Here is a 19,931-nt window from a genome sequence, read left to right on the forward strand (position 1 = left end):
AAAATTCCCATGACTTAGCTTCGGAAGAAAGTTGGGCCGCATTATTCCTCAGAGATTTTACCTGTTTTTCCCCCTCAAGGAGGTTTTTATGGCATAACTTTTCATTCTGACATATAGTTCTCATCCGTGAACAGCCGACAGAAACGCACGGGTAAAGTTAAATAATGTTGGAAACCCCTGCAGTAGTCGGACCTACCGAGGGCCAGAAGCCGTATTACCTTCTGACCAGAGATTATATATGGGATTTACGACCCCATGGAATACAAACTCCTTGATCTAGAGTACAGCTGAATGAATTTCAACTCCGGTCGAGACTCCGGATACTGGAAGCTACATGACAAGAAGGCGTACCCCATTTACATATCCTCCGTTTTTCCGACCTATCAGTTTTATTTGGAGTGTGAAGTTTTTCCCCTTAGCCAGGAGACGCCTTAGCATAATCTGACTTTGATCTGATTCAACAAAGATGGCAAGGTTCGGATGATTAACCATCGTTTTGAGATTTATTTCGATTGTTTTTCCGATGATGGTGGGGGGGGAGTATATTTCTTTCGAGCATGTAATATTATGTAGTTTTGTAGTTTCATTGGATCGATATTCGAGTTGTATTCCAGACTTATACAGCTGGGTGCCGAGTAAAAACTTTGTGGGAAAGTTAGAAATTACCAACACGATTTTATCAAAGTTATCGAGTGGACAACGTCATTGGACCAATTAAAGAAATTATACATAATCCCACCTCTGGTTAATGATGCACACGTTAACTCAATAACCTCTAGGGATCCGCATATTCCCTAAAATAAATTTGTCTTTCATTATGATACCTTTATATCTTTTAAGATCGCTAAACGTCTCAATGGGGGGAGTGTCGCGGCAAATCTATCATTTTAGCATAATATTGCAATTTGCATTATACAAACCACGTTAGTATAAACAATAATTACAATTTTTAACTTGTCCAATAATTGTTGCAAGTTTGAACTTGTGCAATTTTCTCCTTTTGTCTATAAGCGCCAAAAGAGAGAAAGATTCTAACTTGGTACGCTATTAATGCACGCCACTAAAGGAGTTCTCAACAGTGAATAAATATATATAATCCATCTTTCTGAGTAAGTGCTATTTTGTTTGCTATTGTCAGGAAGAATTTAAATTTGCTTATTTGTATTCAATGAAATAGTATCATTTCCATTACAAACATTGTCATATTTATTTATTGAGTTAATAATATTTATCATATTCATTGTTGAGAGTTGATATTCATACACAAGGTTACCTAAGTAGATTTCCGAATTATACAGTCCACTAGTCTTTAGATATTTAAAGGAGTGTCTGATCTTTTATTAGAATAAATGCCTGTATGGATTATGATTGTCAGAGTGAGAGTAGTATTGATTAATGTATCTATTAAGAATATACATGTGTTCCTATTAAATCCAATCCTTGCGTCATTCTTCCACGTCTTCTCTTCATTTCTTTTGGTCGTCCTGGACTCCTCTACTAAATAAATTGTGTCTCTCAACCTCGTCATAGACATATCAGGCTGTGGATGTGCAAATAGTTTTATGAGCGAATCAAAGTCCTAATGTGACAGACGTGCATTGAACAAAGTAAGTCTATTCTGGATTCAATTTTAGACTCAGCCAGTCTAAGATCATCCTTCACCTTCAAGCACGATATGTATTTATTTTTTAAGTTAATACAGAAAATGTATCATCTCATAAATAGGTTGAACCAAGGGGTATAAGTAAATTTAAAGCTGCTTAGCCAACAGGGGTTACTCATTTATCACAGAAATTTAAAACAATTTGTCATGTGTTTTAGAATCAAAATCCATTTTTAGTGTTAGGTCATATGAAAGTTTGATATACACATCTTCCTGTCAGACGACAGATGATTAGCTGTGGCGGTAAAAGGATCGTATAAAGTTATGTTTATGTGGAGCGCTATCTTCTTGGAAATACTTTTGAAAATGATCCAGAAAAGACTTATAAAAAATATGAACGTTCATTATTATTTAAGTTTTGATGCCACTCAAAGTAATTTCAATTTAAATTAAATTCTTATTTTTTTGAAATCATCTCGTGAACCCTCCGTTGTATCCCGCAACCCTCATAGGGGTCGCGACCCCCACCTTGGGAAACACTGTTGTAAGTAATGAAACAATTAATTCAGAGGTCATTTATCTTATTCTCATAATATTCAGATATAAGTAACTATAATACTTTGGAAACTTAATAACGTAATAAAAAAGTAAGTGTATGTATAATATTTTCGATATCAATAAAAATTAATTAATTATGCCTGCTCAAGAAATTGACTTATGCACTTGAGAAAATGATAAACTACGATGAATATTGCATAATATGTATACAGAATAATTGTCAATAAATTAAAACGAAAAACGTAATACACCTACACATAGAAATTACTACTTCACTTAATAATGAAAGTCCTCGTATACAAATGAATAACATAACGAAATATTTCAAAATTTGTCAGGCGGAATGCTAAGCTCACACCTATGCGCTCACACAATCAAATAACTTTTTATTTTTCCCCATAAATTAAGTGTTGATTTCTCAAGAGTATGAATATGTCACTATGGAAAAGGATAGAGCATAAGTGAAGAGACATATTTTTTCAATCCCAGCCGCCACAAGTATCCATTCACCCATAATATCATTCCCCGAAAAAATATAATCATTTTCGTCTTCTTCCATTGAGTTTATTCGAGTTAATCCATCATTAGAACTTATTGTTCGTCTCTGAGAAAGATCTGGAGGCTGTTCGCTTTCAGCCATGTCTATTAGCTCATTGTTAACCTGAAGTCGTGTATGTGTTGAAGAAATCTAAAAGAGATGATCCAATTAGATGGAATACCTAATTAAGTATAATTAGGTAATATTTACTTGATGGCGGTAATGGTCTAGGCATAAACACTTTCCGAGAGGCCCAGCGAATATTATTCTTAAAAATTTTGGTGGATACACGTGTTTGCGAACTTGAGTCATATTAAGGACAATGACGTTAATAACAATTGCTGCTCCAATGAGAACCACAGTATTGCTATAGAATTTCACTATCAATGATTGAATGATAAATTAGATATAATTTAAGAATTACTACATAACTAAGTACGAACCTAGGATGGGCACTGTTGAGGATTGAAATGGTAAAATCGTAGCAAAGTATACTAAATATAATACACACACAATGAATGCAATTCCATTTAAGAATAGTTTTTCGTGTGAATTGGAAGGTAGTCCAAATGAGCAAGTAGACATCAACATGGTGACTGTGGATTATATTAAATAAGAGGAAATACAATAGTTAAGACCAATAGTTATAAGGAATCGAGGTAAACCATTACCTAGACATGGTAATATTATAACGTATTTGTAGGATTGCGATATGCGTTTCATGTTGAAGGAAAAAGTTATATCCGCATAAATATCTGGATGTTCGACATAACTGACGGAATTTTTGACTACTGTTGTATTCAAAACAACCCATTCTCTGTCCTTTGTATAAAAATCTATTTTTTCAACCTGAAAAAAATGATGGATTTGTGAATAAAAAAGAACACACACTCAGCAAGATCATGAGTAAAGTTACTAACAACTGTAGCATTCTTAAAAAGTGCTAAATCAATTTGATTAGCATGTGAGGTCCAAGAACCAAATTTGAGACTACAAGTTTGAGTGTCCAGTGGCCACATTTTTAAATCCAATCGACAAAATGCCTTGAGATGGACGGGGGGAACCCAAAGAACATCTCCCGTATGATGAACCAAAAAACTCGTTTTATGATAAGGATTCAAGGATTCCGGATTCGCACTAAATTTGAAATATCATTTAGTTTAAATCTATGAGTTAAAAGCTTTTAATGATATACTTATTATAAGGCAAAATATCTGGTTGCCATATTTCATCTTCGGAAAAGTGAATCTTTGTCAGATTCTCATAATCACTTGGATCCCATGAAAGATATTCGTCAATCCATGTAAATCTCATCCATGCATCAACATCCATTGTAGACTTAAGCTCGTTAATATCAAGATGAATTAGGGACATACCCACACTCACAACCACAGTATCCGAATGATTTGAGACCGGGTGAACTTCTTTATCATATTTTTCTAATAAAACATTTCTCAGTCTATGTCTAGCAGAAAAAACTCTAGTATTTAACTTTTTATTAGGACTTTTTGGAGAACCCGTCGTGGTTGAGGGAGTGACAACTTGAGTTGTCTCTGATGGTTCTTTATCATGAGTGACACTTTTTATTTCATTTACACTTAAACCTAAAATTGAACCAAAATATTTAATAAATAGAGTTAGTTTTGTGAAAAATGAATAAGCGAACGTGCAAAAGAAAAACGCTAAAGTTTTCATTAATTTATGAATGTTATAGTATTGTTTTTAATATTAATTAATCTCAAAATTTATGATCATTATTATATTTCTATAAATTGATTAACTTTACTCATTTCTTTAATTTAATTCAACATGAGTAAAATTGTAATAAAATTCGTCGGGATCAAATTTCAACTAGAATAAAGTAACAAAAATATTATGTTCATTTATATTAACCATGAATGACTACTAAAGGAATATTATATAGGTTGCAGACTTTATAACAATGTTCAAGCTCTAAGTAACTTACTACATACGGCATGGAAAGCCGTTCCAAATGTAAATAGAAGTAAACTCCATGTAACCACGATCCTCATTTTGTCATGGTATTCCTAGTCGTTACTCAAAATACACAAATCACTTAATCGAACTTCATAAAACATCAACAGGAGCAGCTTGCAAAGTTTATATGTTTTTCCGAAATGTAGTAGATATATTAATAATTCGTCTTGTATACCTGGAGTAGGTATAATTTTTACTCATGTACGCACGTTGACCACTCACACACGCCGCTATTGTGATAAAATCACATTTCAACAACTAGGGGACCAAGGAATGATAAATCCTTATATATTTCACCCAGAAAAAGAAAAGAGGTTTTACGTGTGAAAAATTATCGTATATTTATAAAACCTACTCCCCTAACTGTTGCACCCCTATACACTAAGGAGTTACAATCGATTGCAATTAGCAGGTATGAACTAAGGAAAAAATAGCCTTAGTCAGTTTGAACCCAGAGTTCACAACTCATAATTGATCCATTATGCAGTCCTTAGTTTCGACGACATAAATTAGAGGACAGTGCAATGTACAGAAAACACATTTATATTTAACAATGGTATGTTATTCAAGACATGAATGAAGTATCTTTAAAACCAAAAACTACGATGCTTTGTATTTAAGTAATACCTCAAGCAACTTTGAATATTATTCTCAGATAAACACTGATCCATGCATTTCATTTCCTAATTCTTAGTACACAAGCTTTCTTATCGTGATTGCAATTAATAGTTAATTAAACGATGAGTTGCATAGGAATGAAAGATAACACAGAGAGAAAAGTTTAAAAAAATACTTTTATTCGTATGAAAATACTCTGAAACCTTTCACCAACAAATAATCTGCGTGTTTTTGGTGGATTTTATAAATAATGAGATGTTTTTATACTAACAGGATTTTCTTTAAAATATAAAATGCGTTTGAATATAACGATTACTTAGGGATTTTGGTTTGTTTACATGTTTTTCTAAATAGAAAAGAACTTAACAAGAAAATGCGTTGTAATTAACAAAAAATAATATCCATTTTAAAGTTCGTCGTGCTTAGGACCAGAAAATTCCTCAAAGGAAATGAGACCATCTTTATCCTTGTCCTCATGTGCAAAAACTTCTTCAACAAGTTTACCCTGATCACTCATCAACTTCTTGGCCTCATCAGTTGGTTCATCCTCTTCTGTTTTCATTTGATCGATCTATACAAACGAAAGGAAAATTAATTATCAGAAAAAACTTGCCAGGATAATAATTATATACTATTAACATACTTGAACTTTCAGATAGGCAGAGAGCTCATCTCTTGACAAGTGCTTATCGTTGTCAGTGTCGATTTGTTTGAAGACATTGGTTGGTGGGGGTCCAGAACCAATATCAATGAGCTCAATGTCAAAATGAAGAGTAGCTCCACCTGGGATGACGTCTCCAGCACCCTTTTCGCCGTAGCCCATTTCTGAGGGCACAATGAGCTTACGTTTTTCTCCCACACACATACCTTCGAAAGAAAAAATAAATTAATTAATGAGGATAGTTGTGAATAATTAATGACAACATATACTACTATTTGACATCAGAGAAATATATAATTTAACAGAGAGACAATGTGTGATGTTATAATTATTTCATCAAACAATATCGAATAGCTACTATTTGATACGTTATTTTCTTATTTCAATAGTACTATATTATTAATATTTAAAGAGCTTTAAACGCCTCAAATAGAGGGTAAGAAAATCATATTATACACATGATGAGTACAATATTCCTAACACAGAATAGGTACATTAAAAATTTAATACAAGTAGGAGGAAACTAACTACCTGTCATTGATAGATATGTACGTACTGAAAGGCACTATATAGAATAGTAATCGTGTTAAATTTTTACCATTACAATTTTCCCTTTTAGTTTTAGGGAATGAATAATATTAATTATTATTTGGGATAAAACGAAACGGGATCTCCTATGGCTTTAAAAATAAGTTGAATACATGGGCAGTGTTCCTTATGAAAGCACATGTCCCTTTCAAATAATACAAGAAAAAGAATGAATTGAAGCTATTGGATTGAAAGAGGCGAGACGTATTCTATTAAGTGTAGAATTGTGAGAGGATTCTTTACCTAAGACACCCTCTTCCCATCCTTGAATTACTTGTCCCACGCCAATTTGGAAGGAAAAGGGTTCATTTCGATCCCGAGAAGAGTCAAATGTAGTTCCATCCTCAAGAGTTCCTGTGTAATGCATGGAGAGCATGTCCCCATTCTTGGCCATTTTGCTACATTCTTCCGGTTTCTCATGGATCTCAATTTTGAGACCCGATTCTCTCTCTTCCACTTCCACGGCTGAGGAGGAGAGAAGGAGGTAGGAGGAGGCGAGGGCAAAGAGAAAGATGTGGGACTTCATTCCGGATAATGTGGGGTAGTGGAGACGAAATGAGGTTAGTCGAGGAGAGAGGACGTGTGCTGAATGCAATGCTATTGTGAGTCAATGGATGCGAATGAGAGATCTGTTAGATTTACATTGAGTGAGAGAATCAGAGTTTGAGAAGTAAGAGCACTCCCATTCACTCCGTAGAAACTTACAAGTTGCTGCTACTAGTGAGTTGTAATAGTAGTCAGACGATTTCGCTTCGCTTCACTTTCTCTTCCTCCTTCTTTTTCTTCTTTTCCTTCCCTGCCCTGCCTGAGCTTCAACTTCTTTCTCTTTTCAGAGTTTTCCTCTTATCAGCTCGCCGGTTTCAAAATAATCATATAGGCAGCTGTAGTACTCTGCTGCTCGTCATCGTAATATACAGAGATAGACTATGATGATAATTACAAGTCGACGTGTCATTTGGATTAACAAATCCCTCTGGAATACGTCAGACTTACATATTATATTCATTGTATCTCTACAAATTAGTGTATTCCACATCTTTAGTAGATGAGATTGTAATATATTTACCTAAGATGACGTCACATTTCTCTCTGAATAAATCACCACATGTTACAGATCCACTTAAACGTCTTAAATGTGCGTAGATCACCATTACAGATTGAAAGAGGCAATAAATTTATAGCAATACCTGAAAAAAAATCCTCTGACATCACAAATTGCATCATAATTGAAGATGACATCATCTTGAGGGCTCATAGTTTATATCTTTACTACAAAAAAAAATTAAGTCCAAATAAACACCTATATTGTATATAACATGACGTTTAAAAAGAACATATAGGTATATTTGAATTAAATCTATGTTACTAAAAATCCCGATTGAATGGCTAGATTTTTAAAATTAATTTTGTTTTAAATCGATGAGTGACGAGCAAAGTAGGATAATTTGTTCAAAGTATCTTATCCTTGCAATTTTAATAGTTAATTGATTGTCTATGCTGAGTAAATGAGTACCAATAATGATGCACTAACATTTTTTTAAATAATTATTGAGTCTGAAATAAATAAAAACTAGATACTAAGGGTTTAAGTTCTTATAATTGTTGATCCTATTTATCTAAATACACGGAAGTGGCTCACTATTTTCCTTAATCTTCATGAAAAAAATGTATTTTATTCTTATAAAATTTGATTGTTTAGATCTCCAAGATGGGCGAACTAAACAATGTTGTCGTCACATGAAAACGCTCTTTACCTAACGGCAATGTTAGGTGGTGTACAAGAAATGATAGCCTTTCTTGGTTGAGTATACCAATCTATTTGTTAGGTCGTTTCGTAAGTTTACTCAAATTCTATTTCCAATATTGTACATGTTTTAAATAAAATCTAATGGCACTAATCAAAACTGTAGAGAGTAACTTAAAAAGACGAAATTATATTATTTTTTTATTGTTTAGTGATTTTATGACCTTTAAAATTACTTTGAGATGAATTAATTATTGTTTTTTACAAAACTTTTAACTTTTCATGTATAATTTATTAGCGAGGAGATTTTGTTGAAAGAAATTATCAATCAAATATTAATTGAAAATATTTTTATTATTCGTTCATATGAAGTAAGATTTTTATATTCTTTTTACAGGATATTTATAATAATCCCTCTTCCTCAAATTTAGAATGAAGGACGATTGATTTCAAAAATCATATAATATCAGGCTTGGATCCGTTTACCCTACAAAATCAGAAATTCATTCGTTCACTTATGAATTTCCGTTTAGGCGCTCAGTTCTTGATTTCTTTCAGTTCATTTTCACCCTTTAATCAAACTAGTGAATGACAAAATAAATAAAAATTACTGCAGCCTCTTTCATGAGCATCAAGGAACCCTTCAAATATCCTAAAATACACTCCGGCCTGCAGGTTGTACAGGTGATGTGCTGGTCCAAAAAGTAGTTAACTCTATTGGTGCCATGTTTCTAAGCACCAATAACCCCTTCTAATATTCTATAGTACATCTTGGCCCCTGGGCTGTGTAGGTGAACTGCTGGAACCCAAGACAAGTTAAATATCTCTACTGGTCCTTCCCTGATGATCAAGAGACCCTTCTAATATCCCGGAATACAAGCCACCACTCAAGTTGTACAAGTGAACTGCTGGGACCTAAAGCAGCCTAAAATACACCGTCGCTGCGTTTATAAGCACCAATGACCCCTTCTAATATGCCACAATATATACCCCGGCCCTCTGCCTTTTGGCCCAGCACTTCATTATCTTGTTTGGATATTGAAAGGGTTCCTAGATGCTTAGGGAAGCGTCAGCGAATCAATTTAACATGCCTCGGAGCCCAATAGTTCACCTGCACAACATGTGGGTCGGGGTGTATCATAGCATATTAGAAATGTCCTTGCCTTGTTGCCCTGCAATTTACCCATATAACCTAAGGGCAGTATTTTTGGATATTAGAAGGATTCCTTGATGTTCTAGGAAAAGACTGCGGTTGAATTTGTCTTTTCATTCATATGTTTGGTTGCCAAAGATAATATAATTGCACACGATATTAATATCTTTTAATGAAATTACTCATTATCATATTACAATGAACTTGCTTCGCGATGATATTACCCACAACCATTTTGTTTCACAATAATAATGTATACGACAATTTTACCAAGAAACGATATTGAATCAATGATTTTTTCTGCAACCTTTTAATCACAATCATTTTACTATACACCACCTTCAATACTCCTAGCGAACAAAAAAGTATTTTTCAAGCCAATTAAATTTGGACAAAAATAGATGACATGATAGTCGTTTCGCAATTTTATTTTTATTTAAGATGTCTTTGGAGACGAAGAACACAAGAAATAAACGTAACGGCTTTACCTCTCTAACAAAAAAATATACGGCATATTTTACTGTGCGCTTTCGAAGTTTCTGCATAGCTTTTCTTCAAATCAGTGTTCTGAACGTCGATTGGTTGAATTAGAGTTAGCTCTTGCTAAGTTGTATTGAACAACGATTCTATAGTTGGGAAGAATTGGCTGGCTCAAAACATTTTTGGTGTGATTTTTCGGTTTTTATTATAATTAAAGGTTGTGTGATACAATCAAGGTAACGACGTGGAACGGTTAAATTACCGATGAGAGCAAGATTTTTCAGTTTATAGTTCAGTTTTTTACAACACTTACTTTCCGCTCAATATTCAAGCTTTAACTTGAGTATTGCGAGGAGGATATTAACAGGGGCGTCCGAGGATTATATATATACAAAGGCGAAAATCCAGTGTGGAATGGGCATGCTAAAAAAAGAAACCGAAAATCAACATGGTAACCCGAACAGTTTGAAGAATGTTTTGGAGGAGAGGAAGAATAATGCTCATGACGTTTCATTAGATTAGTTACAATCAGCTGTGACAAGAATGGAAGGGAAAAAGGATATAAAAATACTTAAATAGTCGTTCTAACCCTTACTTATTTACTGGTTCCTTTATGTACATTGTAAATATATATATTAGAATAAAGTAACTTGTAATCAGTTCTAGATAGGAATCTAATGTAGTAATACCTTTAATCATTTTCTATTATTCTTGATTCAGTATTCCAGTGTTTCCCTTTGGGAATCCCTCATCCTCCTTTGGATGTCACTAGCGTGCCTGATGCCTTTTTGGGCCTATCCCTTTCGTCGACCAGAATTATAATTCATAAGTGGTTTATTACTCTTAAATAGGTTAATAGTAAATACACATCAAAAGGACATTTCTTAGAATTAATCGGATATTAATCCCCAATTCTACTCTAAGTCCAACAAGGACTTACGATTATAATTCTGCATCATATCCTCAGGGTTACGCTCCGTCTTTTATGAGCACACACGAATGTTCAAACAAGGTTTGAATATAATTGAATATATTTAGGAAAGGATGTTCACTACTCAGGAATTAAATAATAATGACACTGCTAAGGAAAATAAAATTTGTTCTTTATCTTACCAATTACAAATTAACGGCCCAGCTAATAAATACACCGTAGTTACATGTATGTATGTATTTATTTTTTATGAGGGGGGGGAGGGGCGGCTTGGTTTTTGGAATAAAAAAAAAAAGGAATCCAAAAATTAACATTTTATGAAAAAAATTGACAGTTCATAAAAATTTAATTTCTTGGAAAAAAAATTCAAATATTAAACTTTTTGGATTTCTTTTCAAAAATCCATAGCTATACACAGAAAATAACTCCCAAAGAAATCCTCAGTGTTACTCTTCGTTTTTCATGAGCACACTCAAACTTCGTTATTAAGTACTTATTTGAATTCATATGACATGTTCTGCCTCAAAACTGATGGGAAAAAGGAAGATGATGAGATGACAGATGGGTACTTTAGTTCTTTAGAGTACTCACTAACAAAACAAACAATGCAGTGCTACACGTATGCTTAAAGTTGATAATTTTGGTAAGGATACAAAAGCGTGCGAGTGGAGGGAAGAAATACTTATGGTATCATTGACTAAAATAATAAACATCTTCCTCTATCAAGAACCTTATCAATTCCGCCTTTATAATATCCAATATTAATATTAGATACAGATAGTAGATAGAGAACTAAATAAAATGCCTAAAATAACATCGCCTTCTGTTTGGATTTCTCGAAATGGAGGGCCAGGAATTTGGAAATACTTATCGGACGAGAAACAGATGGCATTTCGGATTTGTTGATATAAATGTGTCTTTAGTCCCCCGTCTAGAATTAAACACCACTCATTATCCTCATCTCATATCAAAAGCATAGATATCCATCTAAAAAATCAAGTTTATGATGAATACATCAAGTCAAATTTTAACTCTGAACTCACAAAGATGATTATTACATGTAATGCACCCTTATCCATAGCTAATCATCCTATATTCACAAAATTATGGAGAAATACACGGGTAACCCCATCCCTTCCCGAGGAATCATCATTAAATTAATGGAGGATGTTGGTAATGATGCCATTTATAGAAATGCCCCCATTGTAAACTGTGAAGCTGAGAGATTTTTTAGCATGTTTAGAGTCATTTACAGCAAATTACGATCAAAGTTATTAGTAAAAAGTATAAAATATTTACTAGTTTTGAAATGGAACTCTGAATTTTGTACCATCTACCAGTAAGTATTCATTTTTTTAAATCTAATCATAAAATACGATTCTATTTTAGCTAAAAATATCAAGAATTATGATATACATAATTCATTAAATTATGTAAAAACAACTGCTTAAATGGTTACAATAACGGGGGTAGTAGCTTTGGATGGTTCGCAACTAGTTTGTTTGACACTAGTTTCTTCACTTAAAGACTTGGGTATGACACAAGGAAATTTACTCATTTCTAAGTCATACTCATATTTCATTTAATTAACTCTCCTCTCAGCAAATAACTAAATCTGACAAGTTATTTATTGTATGTAATTGTCCATACTATTATACACTTATATGTCTACTATTTTGTTGCAACTCTGATGTTTTTAATAAAGTAATGAACAGTGTTAAACCTATAAAATTGAATTCTTTTGTCTTCATTATTTGATTTTCATTTTTGAACGTACGTACGTTTGTTTTATTTTTTTTTAAATATGTATATTATATTAAATGATCGAAATCTGCCGTTTCAACGACATCACAAAACACTTTTTTCCTCTTAACGTTTTAAACGCTGCGAGAAGAGGATGAACCATCATTTTATATTATCATTGAACTTCCCTATAAATAACTTTATAAATGTATATTACATTCTACAAGACAAAATATATTGTTAGTTTGAGAACATCAAACCCATCATAACAGGAAGTGTACTCATAACTTCTTAGTGACGACTGACCATAAAGGCTGAATAGATAACTTTGGCACGAAATCTGAAGAATAGAAATTAGGCAATTAAGTAACAAATTATTTAAAAAATATTATTAATATTTACGTGTAGACAATTAAATGATAACGAAACATTCATTCCATTTGGTGATCAACAAATCCCTCAATTTCTTAGTTCTTAGTAGGGAACTTCTTTTCGTATTGATGATATTCATCATACTAAAGACTCTCAGTATCACAATTGACAATATTTTTGTATACAAGGTTGTCACATGTTGAGAGTTCCTTTAGTTTTGTGTAGCCAGGATTCTTTTGAAGCACTTCATTTAACTTGGTCTTGAATGGCTCTTCCTTTAAATCTTGAGTGAGATTTCATACTATGGTTATACTGGTAAGAAGAGGCAATCTTTCCTCAATCGCAGTCATTGTCAAAGGTATTTTCCAGTATAAATACGATTTCTTCTCTTAAGGAATAATTATTAATTACTTCGTGTGCTCTTCCGGTTGCGATTAAATTTCTATATGATAGCTAAAATTTCTTCATATAAATAATAAAATGGAAAATACATAAATAAACAACGAGGGATCAACATGAAATTGTATTCCTGTTCTTTTGGAAACAGAGAATAGGTATAAGATTATTACTTTGTTTATTTACCAAAAAAAAGACATATTTTTGATTAGTATTATCGTTTGGAAAATATTGTAATTATATTTAAACTCATTTATATTAATTTGATTATGCATTATTAAATCAATTTATACAAAAGATAGGCGAGAATTCTCTTTAAGAGATAAATGTTAAGAACTCTCCACAACTTATTAAATAATGAACAAAAAAGGAGAAGATTATAACCATCAACCTTTTTTTTATTTTTTATTGCTAAACCTAGTTTTTTCTTTACACAAATACCCTCTTTAGTTTTTATTTGTGACTATTATATAAACTTTCTATGTAAACAGAGTACACTAAATAAACTAGATTCAGATGAAACAAAAACCATCTTTTATAAAATATTTCAAATGTAGTCAAGATGGTTGTATTCAAATTTATGTTGGGGGCAAAGTCATTTTGTATTTCCCGCCTTTTTTTTAAACAAGTATATCTAGTTATTATAGGTTACATTGAATCATGCGAGTTTTTTTTGATAAGGTTTGAGTGTAATTTACAAAAGCTTGTCGGATATTATTGTGCTTGACTTGTGGAGTTCTGAATTATCGTGCGTTGAGTTTCTCAAAGGAAGAAATTCGCTATATTTTATATGTTGACTATCTAAAAGGGAAAAATGCAACGGAAGTGTTTAAGAAAATTTGCGATGTATACGTGGTAGATACTCTTTCTGTTTGTATTGAACAAAGATCCTATTTAAGACTAACCTAACTTAAAGATACTCTAAGGAAAGACGTGACAGACATATCATTGGGAGAAAACAAAAAAATATCCCCTTGAATACTGATAGCCTAATCGATTTTATTTCGGATATGTTAAATAAAGAAACCAAAAACCAACATGGTAATCCTATCAATTTGAATAATGCTTTGGAGGAGAACAGTATTATTTTTGCGTGTTTTTACAATTAATTATATTAAACTTTTTTTTATATAAATACCCCTTATTTTAGTGATGTACATTCGTAATAATTTTTACTGGTTTTAATCAGCAATGTACGTTCTACTATAATGACCTTTACTCTCCCTTTTACATCATTTAACAAATACACTGCATGTTCATATTAGTTTCTCGTCTACAATCATTACTCTCCGTTCCGTGACTCGGTTACCCCCTTTGAGTTTCGGCGACGAGAATCGTATAACTCTTTAATTACATTAAAGTAAACACCCCAAGCAGATTAGCTATAATGACGTTTAATTACATCAGCTACAAGCAGCTGTGACGAAGGAGGATAAATAAATAAACAAGGGCAAAGGCAGAAATTACTCCGATGTCGATCTTCAATTCTACTCTGAGTCAAACAAGTACTTAAATTATAAATATATAACAAATCGCCAAGATATCTTATGAGCACACACAAATGTTCAATCAGGGTTTGAACATAATTAAATGTAGTTGAAAAGGAAGTTCACTCCTCAGGAATGATATAATATTGACAACAGCTCATGAAAGGCTACTCTTCAGTTTGCCAATTCCAAAAAAACGGGCGAGTTAAAAAATTCTCCCGATTTTCATCACTAAATATTACACGCTAAGGTTTAGACACGCACGCTTTTTGCTACATTGATATTTCTTATATCAATTAGTCAAACAATTATAAGATACTTTTGATCATGTGCTTAATACCTTAAAACTGTGTGACCATTTGATCAATGAAATAACAATTCACCAACCAACGTTTGTAGCTAAAGCTCACCGCGTCTTTTTTTTTTTTCTAATACTCCAAAAATACAAAATCCTTTTCAATTATACCGGGTGGTTCATTGAAATCTGAACAGTTAAGAATTCAATAACTAATTATTCTTGAGTAATTGAAAATAATTCATATTTCGATATATTAAAGCATAAACAATTAGTTACAAAAGTCCGAAACGTTGGAGAGGAAGAACGTCTCCAAATAGGCCAAACTGGATCTGGAGGCGTTAAATAAAGCAGCCCTGGCCAATCCATGCAAGTCGCCCGAAAACCCGAGATATCTTGCATGAATTACCATGCAAGATTTCTCGGGGTTTCACACCAGACTGTCTAGAGAGCTATCAAATAGTGAGTGGAAAGAGTCATGTAAGGGTGGAGAGGTTATTTTTGACACCAGCAATAAAAGGAACCCACCTCCTCCGTTGCAAGACTCTTTTGAATTCTTTTTTGACACTTTTGGTCCCTTCGGGCTTGACACTAACCCCCTCAACTACATCTTTAGAATGCATGTCGAGGTGAAGGTCTGCATTGACCGTCATCACAATACCGAGGCCCTCAAAGCTACTATTAGCCAGTAATGCCTTGATAAAGTACTAAATCTAAAGAGGATGCCAGGCCTTCCGTCGCCACCTGGCAGCCATCATTATCACTAAGGGCGGCTACATTAATGAAAAGAGCCCAGACACACATATAAAATGATGTAAATACAGTTTTTTTTTAGCTGGGCAGTTAATTTGTAATTGGTAGTATAAAGAAGTAATCTTCTTTTCCTTAGGAGTTGTCATTATTATTTAATTCCTGAGTAGTGAACATCCTTTCCTAAATAGATTCAATTATATTCAAACCTTGTTTGAACATTCGTGTGTGCTCATAAAAGACGAAGTGTAACCCTGATGATTTTTTGCAGAGTTCTAATTGTAAGTCCTTATTGGACTCAGAGTAGAATTGGGGATCGACATTGGAGTAATTCTAGCAAATGTTTTGTTCATATCCTTTCTCCTTCCTCTCTCATCACAGCTGATTGTTGGTGATATATTGAAACGTCATGAGTATTATTCTTTCTCTCCTCCAAAATATTCTTCCAATTGGCAGGGTTAACATATAGATTTTCGTTTTTTTTTTTTAACATGCCCATTTTACACTATATTTTCATAATTGGTCATCTATTCATGTATTTTTTTTTATCATGAAATTATATTGTTAATCAATAAATTATACCTTGTTGAAGTCAAAGCGTTCAGATTTTAATGGACCACTTGGTACTTTGGATGCTAGAATTATATGTTAAATATTTCTTGAACTTTCTGTAAGTAATTATAATTTTTACATATGTGCTTAAATTTTGTGTTATAACTTAACAAATAACTTTGAGTAATGGCCTGTACTCCCGCTAGTTTAGAATATTAATATTATTTGGTTGGCAATGAGTCAATCAACAAAATAATTAAATTTATTTCTTTAGTCACAAGATAAAAAGGAGGAACATTTAAAATAACAAAAACTTTATTGTTTGACCCAAGAGTATTTAATAGTTTTAAACAGGTCATCTGTTGTACAACATTTTGATTGTATATCATAAACAGTTTAGTCTGATCATTGAACAAATTAAGATTTTTTTCAGGAAATTTGGAAAATATTAGTACTTTTTTAAGGTAGAAAATTATTAGAGCTTCAGAAATGTTGAATATTTTGACATACTTGAGTAATTTTAGAAAAGGTAAAGAACAGTTCTATTAATTTTCAATGTGTTATAAAACATTATTGTATAACAATATTTATATATTATTGTACTAAGCCTTATAGTACCTCAAATTTTAACAAGCAAAAGAATCAATAGTTTATATAATATAAGTTTTAGCTAAAACAATGATAAACTAACATTAGAAAATATTGCTACTCCCAAAAGCTACAGTGTTTTTCAGGTAAATCCAGACCATCTTTAACAACATCCTGAACAATAAGGAAATCATTTAACTCGTTTATTTCAATTTTGAAGCGAGACGTTGAGCGTTAGATTTAAGTTAGTTGCACAGCTTTTAATTCAAAATATGTATTTACGATGGAGGAGACCCGAAAGAGCACCATCATTGAATTTGCTTGCTCGGTACACAGAGCAGCGTTCATCAAAAAGATACTCGAGTATCCAAAGAGCACAGTCTACGACGTTTATAACCACAGAAAGGAGGAGGGGCGTATAGGAGAAAAACTCATAAGTCCAAGAGTGAGAAATAACGCACTCCCGATTACTCGTAGGCCTGAAACGGTCAGTGAATGCATCCCCTGCAATACGGATTAACGTTCCTGCCAAAAAGGGCCTTGTAAGCCATGCAACAGTCTCCAGTCCCATAAATACTGACCTGAGGATGAAGTGATACCGCTTCTACAAAAGACAAATCCTTATAGACAAAATGAAGGCCACGTAAGAAAATTGCTGAACGATTTGAAGTCCCATAATAACAGAATCATCTTTTATTCAGATAGAAACAATGGACTGACGACAGATACCCCAACATCCAGAACTACTGATGGTTGGTCACAGAGAGAACTAATGTTCCCTGCGTCTTTAAAACCAAGTTTCCGGCTGAGCATAATTAACCTTGGGGTTATTGAGAGCAACGGATGTACCATGCACCCCATCTTCTTGTATCCAAAGGAGAGGGTGAGTGTTGACATGCACTGTTAACTCCTGTCTGACCAAGTGATGACTTAGATGAAAGCTGAGGCCAATGGTGTCCAGTTCCTATTTGAACAAGACTCACAATACCCGCAAAACCCAAGAATTGTTTAATGAAGAAAAAGTTTCATTTTGACACCCCCACACCTGGCCCTTTTACTCCCTCTATATGAATCCTATGGATAACTTCTTTTAGGGGAGTTAGACATGAAGGTCTTTGCCAATTCACACAACAACATCGACTCCTTGAAGGCCTCCATCATCAAGAAATGTGATTAATTTCATAGCTTATTTTTGGTTCATTTACAGTATGTGAAAATATATGAAAAATCCTGAAATAACCTAAATAAGTGATTTTTTTCGGGATAAACTTTATTTTCTTCCCAATATGGCGACCTTTAAGCTTAATACATTTTTTTATGCGGTTTGGCATCCCTTCATACAGATTATTCAAAGTATCTGGAAAAAAAAATTCCCAAGCTTTTGTCGCTTTTTTTTTTTTAAATTCATCCTCTGAAGTTGCTGGCGTATTTTCGTTGAGTTCCCTCTGGAACACAAATTTTCAATGAAAGACTGTTGGCAGGCCATGTGCCTTTGCCCCAGAAAGAATCCAAGTTGGCTGAACCCCACTTTTGTATCTTTTTGAAGTGGTGAGCAGGGGAATCATCCTGCTGGAAAATTGCTCTTGATGTGTCAAACAACATTTTCCTCTTCAAAGGACGTCCAATTTCTTCAGTACGAGACAAAGCTAACATCAGAGACTTGCTAAGGATCTCTGTTACGTAGTACTCGGCCGTCACAGTTTGGTTTCGTGGAATCAGGTGAAGATCGGACACTGCCTGGTGGCTGATAACGGCACAAGCCTGAATGTTCGGTGGAAATTTCACAGTTGGAGTGGGTTCCACATCTCCCTTATCTCCTGCCCAAACCCGATCTGTTTGGAGATTTTGGGCATGAAATAGCTCGAATGGACTTTCTGAAGAGGATACATTTCCAGTCATCTACAGTACAGTGTTTCCGCTCACGACAGAATTGAACCCGGGCCTTCCTTTGGTTTTCTGAAAGTTTCGAGTGCAGACGAGGTTTGTATGGCAAAGAATTCAAAGAGTGCCTCAGGTAGTTGTGGGCAGATGACTTGGATACTGGATGGACTGTAGTCCTCCCCCCCCTAAAAAAATATATATCCAAAGAATCAATTTTTTTAAGTTGTATTGCAAAAAATTTAATTTTATGTGAATCACTGTGTTTTTGATTTTTTTTCTCCAAAAAGTAATATATAATTTTTTTTTTCAAACAATTAGATATTTATTAAAAAAATCAAAAATTAAATTTTTTTTCGAAAAAAATGTTTAGACAAAATTTTTACTTGTTAATAGCTGTGAAACTTTGATTTTTTTTTCCAAAAAACTTAAATTTAATTTTTTTAAAAGTATTTATGAATAGCTATTTCATCGACAAATATGAGTCAATTATGGACATTGTATTCAAATATGTGGAATTAGTTAAAATACCCAAGAATTTGAACTATAGTTTAGAACATTTGTATGATTTGAAAGACTTATATTGGTCCCGATCTGGTCTGAAATAACAAAAACAATCATATTTAGTATCACATTGTGACTAAGAAAACTATTTGATTTCATCAGATTAGGGGTAGTTATTTAATTAATAATTTTATAAAAGGGAATCCATCGTATATATTTACATATATATATATGTCATTTCAAAACTGAAATCCAGTAGAATCGTTGATTCGCCTAGAAGAGATCATGATCGTAATCTGTCCTATGACAGATTACGATAAAAAAATCATGATCTACTAGAAAAAGAAATCATGATCTACTAGTTACTAGTTAATTCTACTAGTAGATATTTCAATCCTATTCTTTCCTAGGAGAAATTACAATTTTACTGAGGGAAATAGTAGCATTGAATATTTGAAGAGGTTGCATGTTTTCGGGAATATGACGGCAAGTCA

At 33.2% G+C, this 19,931-nt stretch overlaps 2 protein-coding genes and 2 long non-coding RNA genes across 4 annotated transcripts; all 4 read right to left on the reverse strand.

The window, feature by feature from the left end:
- Positions 1-2,167: 2,167 nt before the first annotated feature.
- LOC121116643 (neuronal acetylcholine receptor subunit alpha-4) lies at positions 2,168-4,996 on the reverse strand. The gene is made up of 7 exons (XM_040710907.2): positions 4,666-4,996; positions 3,895-4,303; positions 3,620-3,836; positions 3,371-3,548; positions 3,143-3,295; positions 2,910-3,079; positions 2,168-2,849 (listed from the first exon to the last, which is right to left on the reverse strand). The coding sequence occupies exons 1-7, from the start codon at positions 4,730-4,732 to the stop codon at positions 2,580-2,582; spliced, it is 1,464 nt and encodes a 487-aa protein (XP_040566841.1). The 5' UTR covers positions 4,733-4,996; the 3' UTR covers positions 2,168-2,579.
- A 477-nt stretch (positions 4,997-5,473) lies between these two features.
- On the reverse strand, positions 5,474-7,313 carry Fkbp14 (peptidyl-prolyl cis-trans isomerase Fkb14). The gene is made up of 3 exons (XM_040710908.2): positions 6,808-7,313; positions 5,959-6,182; positions 5,474-5,886 (listed from the first exon to the last, which is right to left on the reverse strand). Exons 1-3 carry the CDS (start codon positions 7,088-7,090, stop codon positions 5,722-5,724), a joined length of 672 nt encoding a protein of 223 aa, XP_040566842.1. The 5' UTR covers positions 7,091-7,313; the 3' UTR covers positions 5,474-5,721.
- A 24-nt stretch (positions 7,314-7,337) lies between these two features.
- Positions 7,338-7,760, reverse strand: LOC139905127 (uncharacterized). Its single transcript, XR_011779622.1, has 2 exons — positions 7,631-7,760; positions 7,338-7,537 (listed from the first exon to the last, which is right to left on the reverse strand). It is a non-coding gene; the product is annotated as an uncharacterized lncRNA (long non-coding RNA).
- A 4,865-nt stretch (positions 7,761-12,625) lies between these two features.
- LOC121116646 (uncharacterized) lies at positions 12,626-16,044 on the reverse strand. Its single transcript, XR_005863910.2, has 2 exons — positions 13,018-16,044; positions 12,626-12,955 (listed from the first exon to the last, which is right to left on the reverse strand). It is a non-coding gene; the product is annotated as an uncharacterized lncRNA (long non-coding RNA).
- Between the last annotated feature and the right edge of the window lie 3,887 nt (positions 16,045-19,931).

The sequence above is a fragment of the Lepeophtheirus salmonis genome, chromosome 4 (genome assembly GCF_016086655.4).
Source record: "Lepeophtheirus salmonis chromosome 4, UVic_Lsal_1.4, whole genome shotgun sequence".
Classification (NCBI taxonomy): Eukaryota; Metazoa; Arthropoda; class Copepoda; order Siphonostomatoida; family Caligidae; genus Lepeophtheirus; species Lepeophtheirus salmonis.